Genomic DNA, 27,614 nt, shown 5'->3' on the forward strand with positions numbered 1-27,614 from the left:
CATTCCCTTTGCCAAACTGTTTAGATTTTTTTTTAATCTTCTGTGTTTCGCTTACATTATCAGTTTTCTCTCTTCTGCACCAGGAATATTCTCAAAGTGTTTAATTCCAGTAATTACTTATCACAAGCTTCAAGACATTCACATTTTCCATGTTTGGATGACTGTCTTGTCTTTGCACACTCTTTCTCCAACTATCAAGAGACTTTAACACTGTTTACAATCTTTTACTCAGTATGGGCTTTTGAATCAACTTCCTGGGAAGAACCCTTCTGCCTCCAACCAAAGTAAAGATGTTTATTTATTTATATTTGTTACCTGAAAAGTCCAATTGGGTATTACAAGACCCCTTTTCAGCAGAGGCCTAGTTAGAAAAGCTCCATAATTACACATTGAGTTAAAACAATTGATTAGATATTAATAACATAGTTTTGGCAATTAAAACTTTGATTAACAATTAAAAGTAATATAAAAAATATTAAAAAGGATACGGAATATGGGGGTTCACAAAGAACTGAGGAGAGTGTTAACAATGACTGGTGCAAAGTAAAGGACAGGCTGAAGAGAAGAAGGATCACGTGGATTAGAGGGTGAGTGAACAATGTGTTCACGAAGACTGAACTGAATGTGGGAGAGTATCGAAAAAATGAGAAAGAAAGGAAAGAAAGAGTATGAGAGTAGATAAAGTAATCGTATTAACCAAATGCAGTTATGTAGGTTGGGGGATAGGAAATGTATAGTTAGCCTGGGGGGGGGGACAGGAACAAAGTCAGGTGATATTTGTCTAATGTGTACAGGAAGGCAGACCCCAAATCCTTACAAGATAGATTGAATATAATGAGTCACTGAAGTAGTTTTGCATTGCAAGAGCGAAGAGTTCTAGGAGGAACGTACTGCTGTAATAATGAATTCTGGGAGGAGATTACCACGTACCAATGAATTCTGGGATGAGCATTTTTCTGGAAAGTTTTGGCTGGGAGAATCTGAGGTAATTTTATAGCTAAAGACACTTTAATTTTTTGAGAGCAATGCATCGGTGGGTTGAATTTGACAGCTTTGCCAAAAAACTTGCAATTTTGTTATAACACTGCAATATTTTTTTTTATATTAAATGTGTCAATATTTGAGAGAATTAGAGAGGTATACAGCAGAGTAGATATAAGGTAGAATGTTACTTTGGTTTTGAGAGTGTTCAGTAAGAAAATTGGAAGTTCCGATTAAGAGTTCTAGTTTTTTGGTGTAGTGTTTTAACTATGTTTTGAATGTGTTTGTCAAATATATACTGGTCTAGTTTGAATGCCTTGTAGTTTTGTGTCATTGACTATTTGCAACTTAATATTTTGAGGGATAAGAAAACTATACAGTTGGAAATGGAATGAAATAAAGTTTAGACGTAAAGAGTATTAATTTAGATTTGTTAGGGTTTAAGTTCAGTCTGCGTCAGTGAGCCAAGTCTCAATGGTACAAAAAGATATTGGGGTACTGGACTGTAGATTAGGTAAGGATGAAGCTGAGAAGATGAGAGTAGCAGAATCTGTGTATTGTATGGGAGTAGCATGGAGTGAGGTCATGGGAAGTGTGTTTATTAATAAGTTAAACAGTAGAGGTCCAAGTATGGAACTTTGTTGGACACCAGTAGATACTTCAAATAAGCCGGAAAGGCTTAGTGCCATTTGATTGTTTGAGCATGCTTTCTGAGTTATCTAGTAAGACAGTGAAGTGTGGGGGAGATAATTGAGAGATGAAAGTGCAACAAGTAATTTATGGTAAGAGACAGTGTTGAAGGGTTTGAAGGTGTTAAAGATGAAGGACACCAACTTGCTTTCATTTCTGGCTGTGTAAATAGTGTTGAAGGACAGTAGGGCTGTGCTTGTTCTACGATTAGGGCATTAGCCATATTGTGTGGAAAAAAGAAGACCATTGGCCAGAAGGTAATGCTAAACCTCAATAAAGATGCATCTTTCTAGCCTCTTAGAAGGGAGGATACCCCCTTTATGTAGAGGAAGAATGAAAGTTTGCTTTCATAATGTAGAGACCTAGATTTTGGTTATGGACCGACCTATTAGTATGGAACTGCGATGAAAGAGGTTTAGCTACAAGATTTAAGTATTCAGTAGGAAGCTGTCTGTGGTTAGAATACTGAGCTTGATCATAAGCAGTTGGAATTGGTTTTAAAGAGAAGGAAGGGGGTTAAGGGATTAAGGGGAAGAGGACAGATGAGATTTATGAGGGTGGTATGGTGGACCAGATGTGAGAGTTTTGGATGGAAGCATAAAAAGAAAAAAATCTAGCAAAGCTAGACTTCCCACTGTGTGATACCTTAAACCTCTTGTATCAGAGGCAACATGGGATATAGGCAAATTACCCTTTATGGATATCAGGTGTTTCAGCTAAATGGCAATTGTGAATATCCATCACTTTTCTTTTCTTTTTAAGTCTATTTATGGACAATTTTAGGTCAACAAAGCCAAACCCCTCTAACTGTGGACATGCATGTTTCTACCTTCTTATGCCTTCGTCAGCAGAGCATAAGAGGAATGCTTGGCTGATATTTCGAAACACAGGGTTGTCGTACCCAACTGATATCCATAAACATTAGGGTGTCTACAGAATATCCCAACAAACTAAAACAATGAGCAAAAAGGTCACACAGAAAAAACAATTGGTTAAAAAACACAATTAGAGGGGTTTGGTTTTATTGGCATGAAATTGTCCTTAAATAGACTTAAAAGTAAAAGAAAAGTCATGGACATTCAGAATTGCCATTTAGCTGAAACACCCGATATCCTTTAAGGATAAGCCACCTCTGATACAAGCGGTTTAAAGCATCACACAGTGGAAATTCTAGCTTTGCTAGATTTTTCTTTTTGTATTTTTTAACCAATTGTTTTTTCTGTGTGACCTTTTTACTTATTGTTTTAATGTTCTGTATGGAGGACAATAATTCTATTAATCTTTTAGGATACACTTTTTTAAAGAGATTACAAAGATTTTATCAGTTTGGTGTGAAACTGAGCCCTTGTCAGGGAGCCATATTTTCCATGATTTATTTCTCTGATGAATTAGTTGTTTAGTTTCAGGTTTTTGCCAAGGTGTAAGCTTAGATTTAGATACTCATCATACTGATCATTGTTGCAGTAGCTTAAGCTATATGGGTTATAGTCTGCAATGGATATCACAACAGGCCAGCTTCCAAAGCTTAAGAGCAACTTCCATACATCCAAACCAAGCATCTCAAGTAGAGATGAAGAAAAAGAGTGATCTGAGGACCAAACACGTCAGAGCTTTCCTACCACCAAAAAATGCTCCTCTTGCAGGTTTTTGAGAGTCTATGATCGACTAACACTGTTCCATTGGTTGGAAGATAGATTCCATTTGGGGAAAAGGCTTCCACTTTTTAATTTTTATGACAGAAACTGAACCTTTTCTGTGACACTTACAATATATTATAAGCTAGGGAAAAAAAGTGTTTTTTTGTTGACTGCCATGTTATTTTAGTAAGTTTTATTCTGGAGCATTACTTTTACTTTTGTGGGAAAAAGTTGTTAAAACTAAATTAAAAATGATTTTTCTTTTGGTATAAGTTGTACTTGTTTATATTTGGTGGCTGTCTAAATGTTTAAAGTGCTTTTCACTGTGTTTATTGTTAGAAAAATTGACTTGTTTAATACTTGTCTGTTTTATCAACTACTGTCAGGCTTTCCTGGGAAGCAGGCATCTGTTCTGGCTTTACCATATAATATCCTTTCAATTCCTCAGTTCTTTCTTCTTCCAGCCACAAAAGAAAACCATTTCCAAGCAGCCTTTGGCATGTCAGCAGGCTACTAAAATGCCTGTACCATACCTGAATGCCTCTGCTGCGGTCATTTGTGGTTCCTCAGACCATTTGTTTTCTTTGACTCCCTCTGCTGTAGTCCTTACAACCACCACGGGCTTGGAATTTGACATGTTTTCTGCTGCTGTTGTAGTGCCCTTGGTAGGCAATGAATAACCACGCTTATTGGTCTCGGAAAAAGGAGGAGAGAATACCTTTCTGTCTAGCCAGCCTGAAATGATTGTTCCTAGGGAAGTTGTGTGTTAAAAGTAGATTTCTTCTTCAGTCAAAAAGAAGCAAAAAGTTAGACATAAATCTCCTGCCTCAGTTACTTTGTACAGGAATGATTTGTTGCGCTTAGCTCAGGGTTTAGTTCAGACTCTTGACCCTTCCATTTCTTTTGTTTCTGGTAAAAGAAAAAGGGATTCTTCATTTTCTGAAGAGGTTCAATATTTTGAACTATAATATGATTGTGAAGGGACAACTTCTGCTTTCTCTAGTCAGGTTTTTTTATTCTGATTCTGAAGAAAGGGTGGCTTCTGACAGTCCCTTGGAAAGATTTTTTCTGAAACGATTGGAATGAATCAGTTGTTTCAGTTAGAATGTAATGACCTTCCATTTTCTCTTAAGAAACAGTATAATTTACTTCAACTAGAAATGCTGAACCTATGCCAGTTCCTCCTGTTCTTCTAACATTGTAGCCTGTAACTTAATAGCCAGTCTGCTGCTCACAGGAAAGCAGACACAGTAAAAGCTCACTTAACTGGCACCTGTGGGGATTGGTAAATGCCAGTTAAGTGTATGTGCCGGTTGCTTGAGATATGTTTTGCAATTTTTTGACTAGTTCGTATACTGGCATACGAGCCAATGAAAAATTGCAAAGCAAAGCCTCTTCTGTTCAATGAGGAACAGCAGGCTACACTTTTGCCATTTTTGGTTGGCTCACATGCTGGCAAAGATCGGAAAGCAGACCTTCTGTTCAATGTGGAACACTAGGCTGTTCTGCATTGAACAGAAGATGCTTCCCTTTGGGATTTTTGATTGTCTTGTATGCCAGCATATGAGCCAATCAAAACTGGCAAAGTGGAGCCTATTTTGTTCAATGCAGAACAGCAGGCTGTTCCGCATTGAACAGAATAGACTTCCCTTTGAAATTTTTGATTGGCGCATTTGATGGCATGCGAGCCAATCAAACATCGCAAAGTGGAGCCACTTCTACTCAATGCAGAACTGTCCTCCATTGAGAAGAAGTGTCTCCATTTTGCTATTTTTGATTTGCTTGTATGCCAGCATATGAGCCAATCAAATGCTGGTTGCTTGAGAGTGCCGGTTGCTTGAGTCCCAGATAATGGGGAGTTTACTGTAGATTGTATAAAGTTCTTCAGTGTTATAACTTTTTATAGTCTAAGCTGAGATCAGACCCAGCAGGGATTTCTCTGGTAATCCTAGCTGCTGCTAAGCATCTGGTTGATGCCAATCCATCCCCGTCTGATATAAATGGGAAAGGTTTTGATAAATTTGGAAAAACGTGTATTCTTCAGCAACATTTATTTTTAGAATTCTCATTTGCCAACCTCATATGTTAAACTTTATGCTTGCCTCTTTGAAGAGAATGAGGAACATTGTGGCATCTTTACTTCATTTGATGAAAAAAATTATTTGTGTAACCTTATTGCTTCTCTTTTTCAAGTGGCTACCCACTCTTTGAAACTTGCTTATGACTCAGTCAATACCAATTCCAAGAATGCTGTTATTGGAACCGTTAGGAGGAGGTTTGCATGGTTACATACACAAAACTGGAGGACGCTGAAGCTGAAATGTTGAGTTCTTCCATAGACAGAGAGGTTGTCTGTGGACCATTTGCTGCAGAGGTCCATAAAAAATGGTTGACAGGTAAGCAGATTCAGGGAAATTCACAGATTTTCCATCCTCCCTTGTCCATGTTTGTCAAGGGGTCTAATGCTCCCTCTGTGACCTTTTGCAAAAAGCAAAGTAAGCAAACACAACAAGCTGCTGGTAAGCAGATTTAAAAAGCAGTGGCAAGGAGAGTCCAAGAAGAAAAGAAAAGGAGGACCCCCCTTGAATAAAGTGCAGTCTAACAGTTCTGAATAACTATCTTCAAAACTCTCCCCCACCCTACCCTGCTAAGTCTCTTATCCTTCCCAGAAATTTGAACCTCCATTTCTCTCTTTAGCAGCAGATAGTCTCAGACAAATGGGCTCTGAAAGTGATTTTTCATGGCTACAGATAGCAGTTGGAATTTATCCCTCCCTCCCTTTCAAGAGAACAGATTAAACTTCTCTTTTTCCTTCTGTCATTCTGCATCTGTTGACTCAGGGTAACAGAAGCAGTCCATCTTCCTCATATGGGAGAAGGTTTTTAATCAAGAATGTTTCTGGTACCAAAGAAAGTAGCTTCATGGAAACCAGTTCTAGATCTTTCCTATTAAACCAGTTTGTAATCCCCTTTTAAGTTTTTTGATGGCCTTAGATTTAAAAGATATTTTATCATGACATTCTTATAGCTGCAGATTTCAGACATTTCTTATGATTTTCTGTGTCTGGAACACACCTTTACTTCTCTGAATTACCCTTTGGGTAATCCACTATTTCAAGGGTATTAACAAGGTGTCAGGATCCAGTGGCAGCCTTCTGCACACTGCAAGGTTTTTACATTTTTCCTTATTTAGACAACTTGATTATCTTTGCAGAGTATTTTTCAAAGTGTCTGCAAACTCTCACTTGGGTGGGGGACTCCCGGCACAGACTGGGGTTTCAGGAGAATATCTAAAAGGCTTGTTTAACTCCTTCACATATGATTGTTTTCCTGGGGTGTCTCCTAGACACCTCATTTTAAAGAGCTTTTCTTCCACAGGAAAAAGCAGATCTAGATCTAGATACAGTTCTAAGTTTTCTACTCAAACAAGAGACACAGTAAGTGAATTTTTTAGGATACAAGGTCTTATGGTATCTATGATTCTCATAAGTGCTGCAGCAAGACTCCACATGAGAAAAATTCAGTGGTACCTAAAATCAGTATGGTCCCAGCATCAATATCGTCTGACATTCTGGCTTCTAATTTTGGTGCTTGTCAGTAGGTAAATTCTGTGGTTGGAGAAACAAATCGTTGAATCCAGGTCTCCCAGTTTTAATTCCAAGTCTAGCACAGTCTATAACAAAAGACACCTAAGACTTTGTTTTGGAGGGGGAGTATGGAGTCTATATTACATAGTCAAAGTTCCGTAACTCTGAACACCTAATGGTCACACCATTATGTTCGAAGTTACAGAACTTCGAGTATGTAAAAAAAAATAACTACACAACGGACAAAACAATAGCTTATAAGCAGGGGGGTAACCCCCCTGCACCCCCCCATGTGGGGGGGGGCTGCACCCCACACCCCCTGCTACTTAAATATACCAACTCCGAGATCGCACCACATTGAAGTGAATGGAAACCTACACTTACGGAGATTTCCATTCAAACGTTCAAACTTTTACAAATTCGAATATATGGTCTCGACCATATGTGGTTCAAACTTGTAAAAGTCCGACTACATGATAGGAACCCGTAGTATGTATAGGGATAAAGGTGCAAGGTCTATGGAACAGAAAAGACAGACCAAAACACAAACATAAAAGAGATGTTGATAGTTAGAAATGCTTTCAACTTTCTCAATTATCCTTGGTCCCCAGAATTGTTATAAGTGGTTACAGACAAATATTGTGATATGGTTTGCAAACAAGCAGTGGGGAGTCAGAATCTATCCTCTGTGCAGGGTGGCCATGGTAGCCTAAGATATACCTTTTCAGCACAATCTCATTCTACAGGCATTTTACATCCCATCAGAGCAAAATAGTCTGGCAGACACGCTGAGCAGGACCAGGACAGATCCTCATGAATGGAGTAGCCAAGTCCTCCTTCCACTCTCCTTATTTTATATGTTTTTTGTTGTCAGGGATGAAGCCCTGCCCACCTTCTCTCAGTTGGCATGAATGCTCTGAAAGGCTTGGCACCCAAACCAATTTTTTCTTCAGCTCTGCTCAAACTGGTTAATGGTTTGGGTGTGTGGAAGGTGCTTTAAACTTGTAAGCAGACTGGTGGTTATATACTTATCGGGATATAACCCATATAGCTAATGCTACTGCAGCAGTGATCATTCAAACATCTACAGTTATAGTAAGCTTACTAACACATCTGTATTTTCTTTTTCTTCTGAGTGGTGCAAAATTATTAAGGATGTTAAGAAAGATTGAATTGAATGTGCCAGCCACTTGGTTAGGTAATAAGAGATCTGGGGACCCAGGTAGATAGTAATCTCTCCTTTGACAATCATATTGCCAAAGTAGTTAGGAAATCCTTCTATGTGGCCCATCTAATTACTAAAGGGTTCGTATATAGAAATAAAGAAGTTATAGTGCCCCTCTACTCGTCACTCATTAGACCCATCATAGAGTACAATGCCCCATTTGGGATGTAACTCACAAGACACTTCCAACAGCTGGAAAGACCACAAAAGTACCTCACCAAGAGGATTACTGGCCTCAAACATATGTCCAATGCAGCCCGACTGAAAAAACTCCGGCTGTACTCAGTGGCATATCACTTACTCAGAGGTGATCAATGCCTGACTTACAAAGCCATGTCCAAGTCAGAATTGATGGACATGCTCCACCTAAAAAAATCCAAGTCACTGCGAGCCACGTGCTCTAGTGAGCTAAACCTCACCACAACAATAAATAGAACATGCTGGAGGGATAGATTCCTGTTACAGACTCCCCATGCTTTGGAACAAAATTCCAAACTACATTAGGCAGAGACCCTCACTAAGGCTCTTTAAGAGAAACCTTGACGAGTGGATGGGCAACAAAAAATATACCCCTGGGATCACTTCATTGGCTCTGCTTGACAGAGGATCAGTTAATCAATGGGGTGGCGAAAGCCGACACACTCTGGCTAGGCTTATAAATGCCCTCAGGCAGATAGCCTAGTACCTACCTATGAGTCCAGTTACATTGTGATAAGGTAGAAATGAAAAGAGTTTAATTGAGTTTTTTGACACAGTTATTTTAGCCTTTTTTTTGTATTGTGCTGGTGTCAGGAAGGGTACCTGTGTTTATTATTATTACATCAGGAGTGTTGGTCAGTATCCAGTCTATGTTGCGTACCTGTTTGTTAACTTATCACATCTTGTGAGAGAGAAGATTAGTTGTGTAAAACTATATAGGTTTAGTGGTGTGAGGGACGTGGTGTCATTATAAATATTCAAGTCCAAGTTAAAGTCATCAAAGATGCGAGTTTCTTGCTTGACATTTACTGATAGCCAAGAAAGGATGTCTTGTATAATAGGGTGAATATTGTTTTGTGGGGAAGTATAGACAGTGACAATATAGACAGCTTTTTTTGTTTTTAAGGTTTAGAAGAGTGCCTCGCTTTTCATCATTAGAAAAAGTGGGGAAGTCGTGAGGGTACAGAAAGATGCTTTGAGTTTCATGTATTATGCAACCCCCCCCCCACCTCTTTAACACTGGGTTTGAGCTAGATTTCAGTGGTGGGTACAGTGTGAAGAGAGTGAGTGTCAACCCCGGCATGAAATTCTCAGATATTATTGGAGATGCTGCAGATATTTAAGTTAAAGGAAGCGGGTATGTGAACAGAAGATTCAAAAGTGGAATATGGAATTCTGGAAGAGGGAGGGTAGAGGGTATATTGTCTGATTGGTTAAAGGGGCCAGGGTCAGGGTGTATATTGCCAGAAATCTAATGGGAAATGGAAGTGTCGATGTGGGAGAGACTGTTTTGGGGGTAATTTATTGTGGAATTTCTAGATTTTTGGGAATGACATTTGTTTAATTGGAGTACAAATGTATATAAATTATATTTTGGAATGGTTAGAAGTGTGTTGAGATTGGTAAAAATGTATTTTACTGTATGGTTTCTGATTTAAATAATGATTAAAAGGTTAGGGGACTGGTGGTGAAAAGGCTTGTTTTGATTGTTTGTATGGATGATAGTATGAAGGTGGACATGGTAGGATGTGGAATAAGTTAGGGTTAATATTGCAACAGTCCTTTGTTTCTCCTCTCACAGCCAGATATCTGGAGGGGAATTTCTCAGGATATTGGGATACATGGCGTCACCAGACTTCACGTGAAAAAGATCCACTGGTACCTCAGGTCAGTCTGGACTGAGCATCTTCACCCTTTATTTTTTCAGATCCCTGTTTTTGGATTTGTAAAAAGGGAAATACTGTTGGGTGTAGACCATATCTCTCCGCTCTTCTCTCCAAGGGGTAAAGTATAAGGTCTGTGCAACTTTCACAACTTTCAGAAGTACATAAAAGTCAGAGCGATGTTGCCAGTGATCAGTGCTATGAAAAACTTAAATTAGATCTGGTCCCAAAGATCACTGGTAGTGTACATACACAACACCACAGTAATATGGTACATAAACAAAGAGGGGTTACCAGATTTTACCTTCACTGTATTCTTGCTGTGTGGAAGTTAGCAACTTAACTCAGTTTGACTCTTCAGGCTACATGCATTCTGTCTGATCAAAACTTGATTGTGGACAATCTAAACAGGACTAGGACAGACCCCCAAGAATGGAAACTTCATCTTGGGGTTATCCAAATATAAATCCACTTCAAGTAGATCTGTTTACCTCCTTTCAGAACACATAACTAAAGAAATTCTGCTCCATGACCCTCTGCAAACTGGCCTGGAGGACAGATGCTTTCTCAGTCCCATCTACCAGAATGTTCCTTTATGCTTTTTCACCATTTCCACTGATACTAAGGGTTCTTCTACATATCCAGAAGGAATCTCCAAAAATTACAGTGCTGAACAGTTTTGGCCCAGACAACAGTAGTTCTACCTTCTTTTCAATCTGTTCAAAGATAATTACCACAGTCTTCCCTACACACTGAATTTGCTCACAAAAAGGGATTATTTGTTACACTCCAACCTGAAAAATCTTCACCTCACTGCCTGGATTATAGAATTTTGATTCCCTTTAGACACCTTTTTTCTGACAATGTGTAGCAGTTACTAAAGGACAGAAAAACAACTTCTACTAGAAATCACATAATTGCAAGTGGAAAAGATTTTCTAGGTTGTGCCAATCCAAAGACAAGGGCCCTCTTCAGCTTATCTGTCTTTTGTTCTTGATTATTTGTGTGAATTACCATCCTCTACCTTTCTTATTCCTCTGGCAAAGTTCATTTGTCAGCCATTCTTGCTTGTCTGCCCTTAGATTCCCTCCTTTTTAACCATTCTCTAGTTAAACAGTTTTTGAAAGGGGTGTTGCAAATATGTCCACCTAAGAAACAGGAGGCTTTTCCTTGGGAGCTTAATTTTGTGCTAGAAAGGCTTATTCCTCCTCCACTTAACCAGCTCATCAGGCTGAAAAGATGGTCTTAACATGGACTACCTAGAGAAAACTCAAGTGTTCAGGAAAGCTGATCAGCTGTTTGTTTTCCTATGAAGGTAAGAAGAAAGTACAACCAGTGCCAAAGCAGACTATTTCCAGATAGTTATCACTTCCAGGCAGGGCTAGGGCTCATTCCAGAAGAGCTTTGCTGTTTCAGTGGCTTTCTGGAAAGGGGTGAGCTCTAGAACTGTTCTAGACTCAGGAACTTGATCGACAGTTCATAATCATACCTCCAAACTGTACAGATTTTTGCAGAATGTACAGATTTTTGGCCGGTTTTCCATAAAATTGTGGTTTTCTGGCAAATCATTGAGGGTTGAAGTCAGAAAAATGACAGACATTTCAGTTTCAGACTTCTTACACTTCATACATTTTAAGCTAATGCAAGGCCTGTTATTCTATCAACTTTCTAAGTTTGTAAGAGCAATATTTAAAACATGTCCCTATTTGTTGGGCCTTTGTCCCCCCATAATTTATGATTTTTGTCCAAATTTCTTGCTCTAAGAGGTTGAGAGGTATGTTCATACCTTTACAAAGCACTACAAACTAGATTCCTTTTCCAGGTCCAGAAAGAGCTTTTCTAGGACCACTCTCCAGTGGCTTCTCAAGTCTTAATTTATCGGCTTCATTCATTCTTAGTTTATAAGCTATTGTAATTGACCCCATTAGGTTAGACTACAGCAAAAGAGATTTGTATGTTGAACATAGTACATCTGTGTAAATAAATTTACCATAACAGTAACAGCAGCAGCTACCCCTCCCTCCCTCCCTCCCTCCCTCCATCCAGCCTCTGTTATTCTACTTGTTTTATCCTTTTATTTTGGAGGCTGAGGTGGTATATATTTTATTGTTGACTTTGATTGCTAGCATTATTATTTCAGGGCACTTGCTTCACTTTATTCTAAGCAAAAAAGCTCTGAAGAGACTCACGCTGTTGAGCTCCTAACAGTTAAAGTGCATGGAAACTGATCAAAAACTTGGAAAGCTGGCCATTGACAAGGGGTACAGCCAAAAGAATTTAGGCTATTGCAACAGTAACGTATTAGACCATCTACTGTTTTGGTAAGTTTACGTACACAGCTGTACTGAGTTCAAGACTGATTGATTTTCTGGGACATTAATGTTTTATTTACATATTGGCATTATTGTATAACCTTTTAGCCAAGTGATCTGCTATGGATATATATATATATATATATATATATATATATATATATATATATATGTGTGTGTGTGTGTGTGTGTAAAATCTACCCGACTGCTTCTCCTGATTCTGTTTTTTTTTCTCCTTTCCTATCCTTCTCTAATTCTCCTCTTTTATGTTTATTGTTTTTTGAAAATTAATAGCCGATATGTAAAAAGTGGGAATTTGGATAACTAATCTCTTTCTTACCTTTTGCTTTAAAAATAAACAATAGAAAGTGCATGCTGGATATTTTGCAGTAAAAATTTGAAGGTTAATAGTTGTGTGTAATATTATGAATAAGCTGTGAACTTCATCTCAGAAATGCCCTGACATCACTACAGAGATATTATCAGGTCTAGTCTGGTGTTATTAGATAAGTTCTGCCAAAATGTTTATTTGGTAATTAACAAATTAGTTCCTGATGAAGTTTATAAAAAAAAGAATCAGTAGTTTCTATTGAATTTTATTTTAAAACAATAAAGTAGATAGTTTTTATATTTGACATTTAATGATCTTGAGAAATTGTATTTATGTGTTGTTTAATGAGCATGTACATGGTGATTTCTTTATACATTAAAATTGTATTAAAATGTGAATTGTTTAAAAAAAATAAAATGAGAGCATGAGAGAGAGGGTAAGAGAAAACTGTCTTGCCGTTTGAATGCATACCACAGTCACTTCTCTTTGCAGGAGCATGTCTGCAGGCAGGAAGAAATTTCACAAGGCATCTATTAAACTACACTCGATTAGCAAAAATATTTTATAGAAAGCGTTTCAGGTCATATGAACCATTAAAGATTGCATTAAACTGGAACACCATTTTGCACATTTTAAACTGACAATTTATTTAATATAAAGTAGATATGTTCCAGTAGTACACCTTCAATTTGTGCTTCTGAAGACCTTATCTGTATGTGATCACCTTGTTTTACTCAGTCATTTTGCAGTAACCATAAAAGGAACCTATTAATAACCATATGATGTGAAAGATGACTATATACATAGTGTTATTATCGTAGAAAATAGAAAACATTACATGCTGCACTATTAAAATGTAGAAGAAATGTGTGTGTGGGGGTGTTCATATAAATGGCGTGGTTACTTCTGTGTGTTTTTAATTCCTGTCTTTTTATTCCTTAAAATCCATGTAGACCAACTGTGGAGGCAGGGTAAGTATTACACAACGTATCACCCAATGCTGCATGGCAGACCATTGCCCAAAGCTCCATTCCACACCATCACATATAGGGCTGCATTTCCAGGTAACACAGAATGATGTCATCCATGAGATCTCATTAATGATACCAGAAGGAATGACCAATGCTCTCTGACTGATATAACCTGATATCTATGGGCTGTTAATTATTCATTACACTCCATCTCACCTGTCATTCCTGCTTTGTAAAGCTCACCCTGTCTGTATTTTCTTTGAAAGGTGTGATGGGTGCCTAGTTTTAGCACATGAGAACACACTAGTTATTCTAACATTTCAGTGCAGTAGATACCAGAGTATAAGCTTAATGGTTACAGATCCATTCATTAGGTATATAAGCCACAGAGCGAAAGCACACTGTACCATTGCTTGCATGGCATTACTGACATCTCAGACTGCTTTCTCCCATATTAAACCTTTTGGATTCGTTCTCATAATGCATGAGATTATGTCTCAACGTGTCTTTACATCAAGAGCTTCAGCACAAATGATATGCTACTTGTTGGAATATAGCTGAACTTATAGTGTGCCAGGGTGTCAGAAATACGTTTTGTTTCCATGCTGAAAGATATCATTGCCGCTGAACTTATAGTGTGCCAGGGTGTCAGAAATACGTTTTGTTTCCATGCTGAAAGATATCATTGCCGCTGAACTTATAGTGTGCCAGGGTGTCAGAAATACGTTTTGTTTCCATGCTGAAAGATATCATTGCCATTCTAGAAGAAAAAAATGTGACTTGTGTGAAGATACAGGCAATGACAGATAGAGCACTACTTCTGTAGGTTAAGTGAGCAATCATTGTGAATGTGGCATCTGTTATCCTATAACATATGGAATGGAAGGGTCTTACCAGTACAGATTACAACATAATAGCCATCAAACCTGGCATCCTATATTGTCCCCAGTGTCTACATTGGCTTATGTGTTATCCATTCTTGTGATAGATCCAAGATGGCAACTTTTTATCTTCAGAGCTTCTCTAGTGCTTGAGCTCCTTCCCGCTCTCACAATACACTGCATTTCTACTGTCCATCAGATCTAGATTGCCTCCATCTGCATTAGATGCAATCTTTCAGTACTCCACAAACTTTTTTTATTTTATTTATTTTATTTTATTTCACATTGTTTACTGAGAATGTGCGACTTGGAATGAGCCAATTTTCAGCGGAGGCCTGGGGAGAAATGTTTCAGATGCATGTATTTATCATGCATCCATTTTTTATTGTGAAAAAAAAACTTTATACAAAGAGCAGAAACCGAACAAGCAAAATAGACATTGTACAACTTTAGCAACAACATATCATACTCAATACAGAGAAATAATACAGCGCTTCATAGAGATATGTAAGAAATAGCAATAAAAAGAGGACTGTCTAATTTCTCAAGTAAATAGTTACACAGTTAAGTAACAATACTTAACTTCACTATGTGCAATGCAGATGTTGACTCCTGGAACTAACATAACATAAAACAGTGGAATGAAATGAGCTAATGAAGATAACATTCATTTCTAAGTCGCACTAATACTTGTTTGGCAAGAGCATAACAGCTTCTGATCAATTGGCCAACAGATTGCTGCCCAACATAGTTTAGGTTGTTTGTTAAGATGCTTATATTCTTCTTCACCTTCAAGAAATAATTTATAGTATTTCCTAATGTAGCCAATCCAAACCATTAAATTGTTGCATAGAAAGGACATCCATATAGATGTGATATATAGGTGTACTATGACAGAAACCTGGGAAAGACATTACTTTTGGGCATAATGACTTATGTCTACTCCGCTCAAATAGACAGGAAGTATCCAAATACTCATCACTGGTTGGATGTACAAGTAAAAGCTTGATGACCCCACTAATCCATTGAGCCATTACTTCCCAAACTGGGCTGATGACCTTAGTCACAGAACATATAGACATCTGCACTTTCTACATGGCAAGCCTAACATGTATCTATTGGGGCCATGCCCATCTCCATCCTCATGGTTGGGGTCCAGTAAACCCCGTATAAAAGTTGAAATTGGTGGCACAATAGCCATGGGTAAGGGCAAGGGTCACTAAGGGTAGGAGTTTTAGATGTCTGCTATTATCCCTGTCTGTATAGGTAAAGGCCCGATCATGTGCATTCAACAGATAGTCAACCTTGTCTCTGTAGTTTAGTAAAAAGAATATAGGTGGTATGAGTGCAGTCTCTTCTGTAGTGGCCTCAATTCTTTTTCCTCCACCAATGTTGCGTCCACTGCTTTGCACAGGAATTTGAGTAGCTTTGCAACAGATGAGTGATAGAAAGCATGTTGGAGGTATTTCTGTAGATTATTAGTGGGTTGGTCATAATACCTTTGAACTTGCTGAAAAGACTTAAAGCATAACCTGTTGTCCACTAATGTTAAAAGGTCTTCTATCTTTAGAATCGCTGCTATCACTCAGTTTACACAATATGTTCTGGTGCCGTCCACTTTAAAATGCAGAAATCAGGGAATGGGTAGAACGTAAATGAGTGTACCAAAGGTGTGCCTGATGAGTACTGTTCCCCAATAACTTCGGTTTTATTCTTGCCCAAAGAGGGTGGTCTTGGCATTGAATAGATAAGTAGGGTTAGCAGTCTGTTACATGTGCCATGTGTGGAGTATTAATAAGATACCCTCCTTCCTATCTACTGGGAGTAAACAATGCTGTTTGGGTGAGAAACAACATTTTACCATGCCATGTAAACTGTAGCACTGGTTTCTTAATTTTTTGAAGTAAGTGGGAAGTGAGTGGGGTAGGGCTGTGTCATAGCACATAGGTTCATAGGTTCATAGGTTCGTACTAGGCTATCTGCCCTAGGGCATTTATAAGCCTAGCCAGAGTATGTGTGGCTTTCACCACCCCTTAGGATGAGAATACTACGCACTTTTAGGGTTTAGTTTACTGTGCCTCTGTCTAGTAGTGACACAGAGATGACCCCCGGGGTAAACCTACGATCTCCCATCCACTCGTCAAGATTTCTCTTGAACAGAGTCAGTGAGGGGCTCTGCCTAATATGTACTGGGATCCTGTTCCAGAGTGTAGGGAGCCTCTGGGTTATGAATCTGTCCCTCCAGCATGTCCTATTTATTTCTGTGTTGAGGTTTAAGTCTCTTGCTCTCGTGGCTCTGGTGGATTTGGATTTACTAAGGTGGAGCATGGCCATTAATTCCGGATTGGACATGGCCTTGTATGTCAGGCACAGATCACCTCTGAGTAGGCGGTATGCGACTGAATAGAGCTGGAGTTTTTTCAGTCGGGCAGCATATGACATATGTTTAAGACCCTTTATCCTCTTGGTGAGGAACTTTTGGGGTCTTTCCAACTGCTGCAGGTGACGGGTAAGATACATCCCAAATGGGGCATTGTACTCAATCATTGGCCTGATAAGAGAAGAGTACAGGGGCACAATGACCTCACTTGATCTAGATGTGAAACCCTTCATGATAAGGTGGGCAATATAGAAGGTCTTTCTAACCACTTTGGCAATGTGAGTGTCAAATGAGAGGTTACTGTCAACCTGGGTCCCAAGGTCCCTGATTACCTCTTCTGTACTTAATGGATTACCACCTATGTGGTAATTTGTGGTACCTTGTTTTTCCCAAAGGGTATGACTATACATTTTTTGGCATTCAGCTTAAGGCCATGGCTCTGGCACCAATTATCCGTTTCAATGAGGCCTCTCTGAAGGATGTTGGTGTCCGCTGGAGTATCAATTATGGCCCAGTTTGCAGTCATCTGCGAACTTTGTCAGCCACAATCCTCCTATGTTTGCCTGTACCTCGGAAAAATAAATGCCGAACAAGAGGGGTCCCAGGACTGAGCCCTGTGGGACACCGCTTGTGACTGGCTTAGAGTCTGACATAGCTCCAGCAACTCTGACCCTGTGGGTTCTGTCCTTGAGCCAGTTTGCAACCCATCTTGTGACATATGGGTTTACATTTAAGCTGGTGAGTTTGTCTATGATGCCCGAGTGGGGTATTGTGTCGAAGGCTTTGCAAGGTCAAGGTAGGCTGTGTGAACTGCCTTACCCTCATCAATGGCCTTAGTGACTGTTTCAAAAGTCGATCAAGTTCAAGAGGCAGGATCTGCCCTTGACAAAGCCAAATTGGGTAGGATCCAATGTCTGTAGATCCCCAATGTCTTTGTTTATGAGTTCCATAATGATCCTCTCCATAGCTTTGCAGACCAGGCTTGTCAAGCTTATGGGCGGTAATTTCAGGGTCCGTAGAAGCACCACCTTTGTGAAGTGGTACCACTGTCGCCGTACGCCACTCTTTGGGTACGTATCCTGTAGTAAGGCTAAGATTAAATAGGAGCCTCATGTGTGGGTTTAGTTCCTCTTGGAGTTCATGTAGCACACAGCCCGGGACACCGTCCGGTCCCATTGATGCTGTGTTTTTAGCTTTAGAGAGGGCGGCTCTCACCTGGGCATCTGAGATATTAGGGAGGCTACACTCTGCTGGGATAGTTATTTCTCCTTTTGGGGGGGAAGGGGAGGAGAAATTTGCACTGAACCTGTCTGCCAGAATATTGGCAATGTCAGTGGGTTCAGTGTATTCTGTATCATTTTGGACTAACTCAGAGCATATCTGGGAGTTTCCACCCAGATTTCTAACATAGCTAAAGAAAGCCTTGTGATTGTCTTTTGTGTTTTTTGCGATTTTTCTCTCAAAGTTGGCCTTGGATGATTTTATGAGTGATCGTAGTTTTTTGCTAGTACTGATCAGAGATGCCTTCCCTTTTAGGGATTTTGCTCTGTCATGTAGTAGCTTCCTCCTCCTGTTGTAGAGTTTGTTTATGGCTGGGGTCCACCAGACCGGGCGCCTGCCTTTGGGGGAATGGGTCTTGGTTTTATTTGGGATTGCATGATCCATGCATTCTTGAAGGTGCCCGTAGAAGGCATTTGCAAAGGATTCAGCAGTGTGGGTTGTGGTTTCCACTAGCCCAGGGGCCTTGAAGGATACCATTTCAGTCTTAAGAAGTGTGAAGTTGGCTTTTGAGAAGTTCTTCACCGTGGTCTTTTGTGCAGGGGGTGGGGCGGGATGTGGATTTCCAGTGAGATTAATTTATGGTCTGATCTTACCAGAGAGGGATATACTTCCGGTGTGGAGCATTTTGTCCCCATGTTTGTGATGATCAGGTCTAGTATATTGTCTCCTCTTGTGGGGATGGTGACCAGTTGTTCCATTGCATTTGAGTTAATGAATTGTAGGAACCTTTGGGCTAGGGTGTTGGGGCTTGAGTAATGTTCCCAGTCTATGTTTGGGTAGTTGAAGTCTCCCAATATAATGGTATTTGGAGAGACATTCATACTCTCTAGTGTCTTCAGGAAGGCTGTGTGGGGTTCCTGAGTTTGAGAGGGTGGTCTGTAACATGCTACAAACTGTAAGGCAGTTTTGCCTATGGTTAGTTGCACCTGGATGGTCTCCGATACTTCGTGCGTTGCCACTAACCTGGAGGTGTGGGTATCTTTGATGAATATGGATACTCCCTCCTTTTGTGGTTCGGTCCAAGTTTTGGGGCCGGAAAGCATGATATGAGGTAAAACCTGATAGTGCTGGGGTGCTCTCAGGAGCCTTGAACCAGGTTTCAGTCACTGCACAGACATCGATATTCTCCATACTGAGAAGGGCTTCGAGGGTGCATCTTGAGGTTTAGACTTCTGGCATTGAGCAGCATTACCCTTACTTTTTTCCACTTGTGTTTTCTAGGGAGGTGGGTTTGTCCTTTGAGCCTTGCCTAAAAGGCACTATGGGGTGGCAAGAGCCTTGGCCAATATCCGGAAGCCCAGGGGTGACAGGTGCAAGCCGTCCCTTGTGAAGCAGCGTGGCTTGTCCAGCATGTCATCCCAAGCCGACAGACATTGGATCCCCTTAGAATGACACCAGTAATTAAGCCAATTGTTAAAACTGATCATTTTGTCTTTGTACTGTGGCATCATTCTTGGTGAGGGTAAGATGCTGCTCAGGGTCAGGGTCATACCAGCCTGGGCTACATAATCAGAGAGCTCCTCTATGTCTCTTTTCATGTAGTCCAGGGAGGTACGTCTCAGGTCATTCACACCGGCATGTACAATGACTGAGTCATATTTGTACTTGCTGTGGAGTGACCTGAGTGCATGCGTTATGTGGCGGATTCTAGCTCCCGACAGGCAGCTTACTGTGACCCTCTCCTTGTTCAGTCTGGTGAGCGGTACGTCAGTGTGTCTGACTATGGAGTCACCTATTACAAGTGTGTCTGGCATGTTGTTTGGCCTTAAGGGCTGTGACTGTTTAGCACACTGACTATGTGAACTATGTGTTGCATGTGCTATGTCTTCAGATGGTGTTTGCTTGGGTGTCTGCTTTGGAGGCCTCTGTTGTTTTGGTAGATTTTTAATCAGCACCTCCGTGTATGTTTTTGTGTGTTTATGTGTTTGGTTTGCAATTGTGATAGTTCTATGTGAGACTGGGCTTGTGGTGTGCGTGGTTACCTTCTCCTCCTGACTGGTCTTGCCAGTACTGAATTGAGAGAGCTCAGCCTCCAGTTTGGCTATATAGTTGCATCTCTCGCATATATTTGTATTTGTTGGAAGGAGGAGAGGGTTGTCTGTGTACATGAGGCAATTGTAACATTGCCTCAAGATTCCCAGATTCACCAGCTGAACAGGAGAGGACGCTAGCAACTGACCCTTCGACATACTAGAAATAGTGAAAAAGATTGCTGTGTATCTGAATCAGAAGGGACCTATAGGGAAATGGGTAATCAAGGGAATTTAGGTGAATGAAGTACTTTCTTTTATTTAAGAGTGCTTTACTTGTATAAAGAAATGCTTTAGGAGCAAGTGCTGAGCTTTTCAGATAGAGTATAGGCTGTTTAGATTGCAAGTAGAACAGTTCTAAGGGAAAAATTGAAGAGCAGACTTTCAGAAATAGTTTAAACTTGATTAACCGGCTGCCCTATGCTGCTCTATGAGCAACTTCGCTAAATCGCAGCTAAAAGCGGCTTTATAGCAGGGGTTGAAAAGAGCCAGGAATTGACCCAAATGGCCAATAAACTACTAGTTTCTGGGCTGGAACCAATCCTCTAGGGACAAATAGGTTGCTCAGTGCTCCCCACTCCCACTGGTGAGACAAAGAAGCTTCCTCTTATCCAAATAAGGGTATGGATAGCACAGGAACCAAGACAAAGCCCAGAGATCAGCAAAATCTGAAGACTGGACTATTCTAGTTCAGAAAAGCGGGAAAACAAGGATATTTTTTTTTTTTTCACAGAGAAGGGAGAAAAGATGCAGTAACAAACAGTAAATGCTATAAAACGGCTAGCGCACTTTAGTGTGTTAGCCTAACAATTAAATTTGACAAAAATAACTTTTAAAAGTGCTAACAGTGTAAATTCAACACAAGAACAGTAGAAACAATATACAGAGCAGTTTTTTAAGCGAAATGCAGTCGAGATGCAATACTTTAAGCGAAAGCCAGAAAAAATACTTTTAAATCCAGGAAAGTCACTCTTTCACTCTCTGCTGCTTGTAGAACTCTGCAGGACATATAACAAGGTTGCATAAAACATTTATGTATTTGTTTGTTTTTGTTGACTGAGAAATTTGACTGTGTGTAATCCCATTTTCAGCAGACACTGAGGGTGAAAAGCTCCACATAAAGTTTATAGGTTCATAGGTAGATACTAGGCTATCTGCCCTAGGGCATTTATAAGCCTAGCCAGAGTGTATTTGGCTTCCGCCTCCCTATTAGATTAGCCTACTGTGCCTCTGTAAAGTAGGTCACAGAAGGTGCCCTTTTAAGATTAGTTTACTGTGCCTCTGTCTAGCAGGGACACAGAAGAGATCCCAGGGGTGAATTTGCGATTTCCCATCCATGCGTCCAGATTTCACTTGAAGAGGGTCAGCGAGAGGCTATGTCTAACATTAATTGGGATTCTATTCCAGAGTGAGGGGAGCCTCTGAGAAATGAATCTGTCCCTGCAGCATGTCCTATTTATTTTTGTGCTGAGGTTTAGGTCCCTGGAGCGTGTAGCTCTAAGGGACTTGGAATTTTTTGAGGTGGAGTATGTCCATTAATTCTGGGTTTGACATGGCTTTGTACGTCAGGCATAGATCGCCTCTGAGTAGGCGGTAAGCAACTGAGTAGAGCTGGAGTTTCTTTAGTCGAGCTGCATAGGACATCTGTTTGTAGCCCATGATCCTCTTGGTGAGGTACTTTTGGGGTCTCTCCAGTTGCTGCAGGTGTCAGGTAAGGTACATCCCAAAAGGGGCATTGTATTCAATTATGGGCCTGATGAGTGATGAGTAGAGGGGCACAATGACCTCTCTTGATCTAGATACGAACACTTTCATGATAAGGTGGGCTATATAGAAGGTCTTTCTAACCACTTTGGCAACGTGATTATCAAAGGAGAGATTACTATCTACGTTGGTCCCCAAATCTCTAATTACTTCTTCCGTACTTAATGGATTACCACCTATGTCTACTCTGCTCAAATAGACAGGAAGTATCCGAATACAAATTACCAAATTTGTGGGCACCTTGTTTTTCCCAAAGGGGATGACTATGCACTTTTTAGCATTTAGCTTGAGGCTGTGGCTCTGGCACCACTCTGTGAGACCCTTTTGGAGGATGCTTGTGTCAACTGGAGATTCGATTATGGCCCCCAGTTTGCAGTCATCTGCGAACTTTGTCAGACATAATCCCCCCGTGTTAGCCTGAACCTCAGAGAAGTATATACCGAACAAGAGAGGTCCCAGAACTGAGCCCTGTGGAACGCCACTTGTAAATGGTTTGGATTCGTGTTGGTGGGATAGATATCTTTCACAGAGGATATCTCTTTTTTGGAACAGACACCCATTAAAGTTTAAGCAGAGTAGCTCTGTGACCCTTTTTAAGCATAATCTGGATGACTGGATAGCCAATCATTAGTATAAATCTGCATACCTTTTAACTGTCTAAATGTTCGCAGAATGTCCAGATTTTTGGTCTATTCCTCATAAAATTTATAGTACTCTGGATTTTTGTGGCAAATCAGTAAGGACTGAAATCACTAAATAATGACAGGCATTTGAGTTTCAGACTTCATATCCTCCAGAAAATGCATGGTAACACAAGACCTTTTATTCTAATAACTTTCTAAGTTTATAAGTGCAATATTGAAAATTTGTCCCTATTTTTAGGGCTTTGTCCCCCCATTTTTTTGTCTTTGTCCAGATCTTTTGGGCTAACAAGTTGAGAGCTATGTAACTCTAGTGTGGCCCCTCTAGTCCTTACAGAAAGGGATTAAAACTGGGTTGTGGTCTGGTATTAATTCCTATCATGGTGAATGGGTAATATGGTTGGCTTGGCTACAAATACTGCACTGAATCAATAGCCTAGCATGAACCTAGAACCTATATATGACAGTGCACATATCTGCTTATTTGCTATTATTTGGTCTAGTAGACTGACAGTATTGTTTGCATGGTTTGGCCTAGTTAGACTCTCCACTATCTATGTCAGACTGTGCAGGTCTACTATTCTTTTTGGCTTGTCTTAAGTGGGTCCCTGACAGATGCAGTTTGAATTCTCCCAGAGTGGCTAGTTTTTCCCTCCTAGTGAAGTGCATTAGGTTTTATTTATGATACTGTATTAATAATTGTAAAGAGGAAGGGATTAAATGATACACTACAGATAGTAGGGATATATTATATCTGTTTTCTAAACAAATAATTGAAAGTATAACAAATACATACACAATTCATATAGATACATGTTACTCGAGTCGAATTACAAATAATACAAAGTATAAACAACACACACATTTCACACAGAAACATGGTTATATTTCAAATAATTCATATAGGTAGAAATGTATATATAAGCTATGCAAAAAGTCTACTAGTTTTGTGTTAGAGGATCATTTATGAACTAGCCAAAAGATACAGGCAGAGGTGATTTTTTAGCATGATAGCTTAAAGGCAAGAAGGTGTTAAGGACATACTAAAGGTGAGTGATATGGAGAGAAAGAAAGATAAGAGAGAGTGTGTGAGAGAAAGGATACATAGTTAATAGGGTATGTGAGAGAAAGGATACACTTAATATGGTATGTGAGAGAAAGGATACATGGCTAACAGGGTGTGTTAGAAAAAGGATACATGGCTAACAGGGTGTGTTAGAAAAAGGATACATAGTTAATAGGGTGTGTGAGAGAAAGGATACAGTGTTAATATGGTATGTGAGAGAAAGGATACATAGTTAATAAAGTGTGTGAAAGAAAGGATACTAAATAGAGTGTTTGAGAGAAAGGTTGTTCAGTTAACAGGGTGTGTGTGATGAAGTAAAGATAGTGAGCCTACAGAAAGAAGCTGCGGGGTAATGTTAAAGTGTGTGGGGTGGTCTTATGTGATGAAGGGTAATGTTAAAATAGGGGGTCTTATGTGAAGAATGTTACGTAGGTGTTAAGTGGGAGGTGTTTAGTGGGAGAGAGATGAGAGCAGTGTACAGTGAAGGAAATAGAGGGGTAGGAAGTAACAGGGGAGACAAAGAAAAAGAGAGAGTAAGTGGAAGTGGAGTTCTAAAACAGGTTTTTAGAGGAGAGAGTTAGGGATTTTGAAAGTTACTTATAGATTACTGAGCAAGAAATAAATTGGATTTAGCCAGTTGTAAAAGAGTAGCACTGCCAGGTATTATCCAGATGTTTCTGCCAGGTATTATTCAGAAACAGAGTACAAAGGATTAGTCTAGATAAAATCACTTTTGCTAGCAGATCTAGGAGACTTTCTTCCCGTCTCTCTGATAGCCCTCCTGTGGGAGGAATAAAGATGCCTTGTTGAAGTCCGAAGTACTTTATTCAGTTATGTAGGTAGATGGATGAGTGTTCTTGTTCTGAGGGTTATAATGTAAGAGATGTAAGGATGAATAGAGATGGAAGCACTGGGGGGGATGTACTTCTACAGCTCTTTACGTAGGCCAGCTGTTAGGCAGTCTAGTCTCAGGGCCTTGCCCTTTGGTGTTTCTCACAGGGTACTAGCTATTTCTGTAGTACCAAACTCAGTGTTCCACAAACATTGATAAATGCATATTTTTCACTTCTGTCTCATATTCCATGAAAGAAATAACGTCCTCAGTTCCTAACATGTCTGTATACTATGTACTATGTACTATATACTATATACTATGTACTATGTACTATATACTATGTACTATATACTATATACTATGTACTATATACTATGTACTATATACTATATACTATGTACTATATACTATATACTATGTATTATATACTATATACTATATACTATGTACTATATACTATGTACTATATACTATATACTATGTACTATATACTATATACTATGTACTATATACTATGTACTATATACTATATACTATGTACTATATACTATGTACTATATACTATGTACTATATACTATATACTATGTACTATGTACTATATACTATATACTATGTACTATATACTATGTACTATATACTATATACTATGTGTACTATGTACTATATATATACTATATACTATGTACTATATACTATGTACTATATACTATATACTATATACTATGTACTATATACTATATACTATATACTATGTACTATGTACTATGTACTATACACTATGTACTATGTACTATATACTATGTACTATATACTATGTACTATGTACTATATACTATATACTATGTACTATATACTATGTACTATGTACTATATACTATGTACTATATACTATGTACTATGTACTATATACTATGTACTATATACTATGTACTATGTACTATGTACTATATACTATGTACTATATACTATATACTATGTACTATGTACTATATTAGCAGTGTCGTCACTGTCTTAGAAAAACATTTCCTTCCTTCCTTCCTGGCAGGCTGAGGCATGTTTCTACTGCTACACCTTTTCACAGTTTATTTGGTTACTGATAAAAACTATACTAGTTTGGGCTTTATACTTTCCACTGTGGCTACAATTACTGGTTCTACTTAAAATTTTCCATTTTGTTTCTAGATACTAGTGTCTGGGGATTGTATTTAAAACATTATGGAGAAAGTATTGGGATTTTGTAAGTGCTCAAAATATGGACACAAGATTCTGCCTCAGGGCACACATGACCTTTGTATTGTGTGCCTGGGGCCGGAACACTTACGATCTCCTCATGTGTTTTTTAAATCTTTTGGACCATGTTTCTTAATGTAACTGAAAAATAAATTAATACTTAAAGACCTTTTTCCCACTGACTTAGGAGACAGGGCCAAAGATAAGCAGAGCAGAAATGAAAAGAATAAGAACAAAAGGAAAGCAAAGACAGAGATGGAAAGAGAAAAGGGAAAAAAGAAAAAGATCTTCTGGCAGTCTCCTTTCCCCTTTCCTCATGACCTGCTGTCTCTGACTCATTCAACAACATTAGTTTTCAAACCTTCTGTGTCAGTGGCTGTCGACAAAAGCCAATTCTTATACCAGACTGGTCTGTTAGGTGGGAATCCTCCTCCAGCAAGATGGCCTTGGAGATGGAGCTCTCCAGGTTCCTTGGTGTCAGACCTCCTTCAGCATCTTGTCTTAGGTCTACCAGGTCTACCAAAACTATTGTTGACATTGACTGGGAATGAATAATGACTGTGTTTTTAAATGCTCAAATCAACTAAGTGTTATGTCATCCTTCTCTGCTTCTAGGAAAGATTGGGTTAGCTCACCAACTCCTGTTCTGACTGTTCCTTTCCTGGCGTATGTCCTAGTGTCAGTGATTTCAGAGCTGAAGATGGCCCCAGAGTGTCCCTTGTTGGCACTGATCTGATCTTGTCCATCTGCGCTGACTTTGCTTCCAACACACGCAAGTATATTTCCTCGGGACCCACCAGCCACTATTTAGACTGTTCCTTTCCTGGCATATGTCCTAGTGCCAGTGATTTCAGAGCTGAAGATGGTCCCAGAGTGTCCCTTGTTGGCACTGATCTGATCCTGTCCATGTGCGCAGACTTTGCTTCCAACACACTCAAGTACTATTTCCTCAGGGCCCACCAACTCCTGTTTTGACTGTTCCTTTCCTGGCATATGTCCTAGTGTCAGTGATTCAGAGTTGAAGATGGTCCCAGAGTGTCCCTTGTTGGCACTGACCTGATCCTGTCCATCTGCTCTGACTTTGCTTCCAACACACTTAAGTACTATTTCATCAGAGCTGATTGTGTCAAGGCATTGAAACTTTGACTGCAGAGCTTTGGTATCACCTATGGTGATGACCTGTTCAGCATCGCTCTCAGAGCTTTGGTATCACCTATGGTGATGACCTGTTCAGCATCGCTGTCAGAGCTTTGGTATCATCTATGGTGATGACCTGTTCAGCATCGCTCTCAGAGCTTTGGTATCATCTATGGTGATGACCTGTTCAGCATCGCTCTCAGAGCTTTGGTATCATCTATGGTGATGACCTGTTCAGCATCGCTGTCAGAGCTTTGGTATCATCTATGGTGATGAGCTATTCAGCATCGCTCTCAGAGCTTTGGTATCATCTATGGTGATGACCTGTTCAGCGTCGCTGTCAGAGCTTTGGTATCATCTATGGTGATGACCTGTTCAGCATCGCTGTCAGAGCTTTGGTATCATCTATGGTGATGACCTGTTCAGCATCACTGTCAGAGCTTTGGTATCATCTATGGTGATGACCTGTTCAGCATCGCTGTCCGAGCTTTGGTATCATCTATGGTGATGACCTGTTCAGCATCGCTGTCAGAGCTTTGGTATCATCTATGGTGATGACCTGTTCAGCATCGCTCTCAGAGCTTTGGTATCATCTATGGTGATGACCTGTTCAGCATCGCTCTCAGAGCTTTGGTATCATCTATGGTGATGACCTGTTCAGCATCGCTGTCAGAGCTTTGGTATCATTTATGGTGATGACCTGTTCAGCATCGCTCTCAGAGCTTTGGTATCATCTATGGTGATGATCTGTTCAGCATTGCTCTCAGAGCTTT

The 27,614-nt window shown here is 39.7% G+C and overlaps 1 protein-coding gene across 1 annotated transcript in view; it reads left to right on the forward strand.

The window, feature by feature from the left end:
- Window positions 1-27,614, forward strand: part of MYO7A (myosin VIIA) — a 1,588,820-nt gene that overhangs the window by 133,363 nt on the left and 1,427,843 nt on the right. Inside the window, exon 4 of the mRNA XM_044073349.1 lies at window positions 13,578-13,595. Coding sequence (XP_043929284.1) covers window positions 13,578-13,595 — 18 coding nt within the window. The remainder of the gene's footprint in view (window positions 1-13,577; window positions 13,596-27,614) is intronic.

Source organism: Protopterus annectens, chromosome 5.part1, assembly GCF_019279795.1.
Source record: "Protopterus annectens isolate FY-2018-M chromosome 5.part1, PAN1.0, whole genome shotgun sequence".
In the NCBI taxonomy this organism is placed as follows: Eukaryota; Metazoa; Chordata; order Ceratodontiformes; family Protopteridae; genus Protopterus; species Protopterus annectens.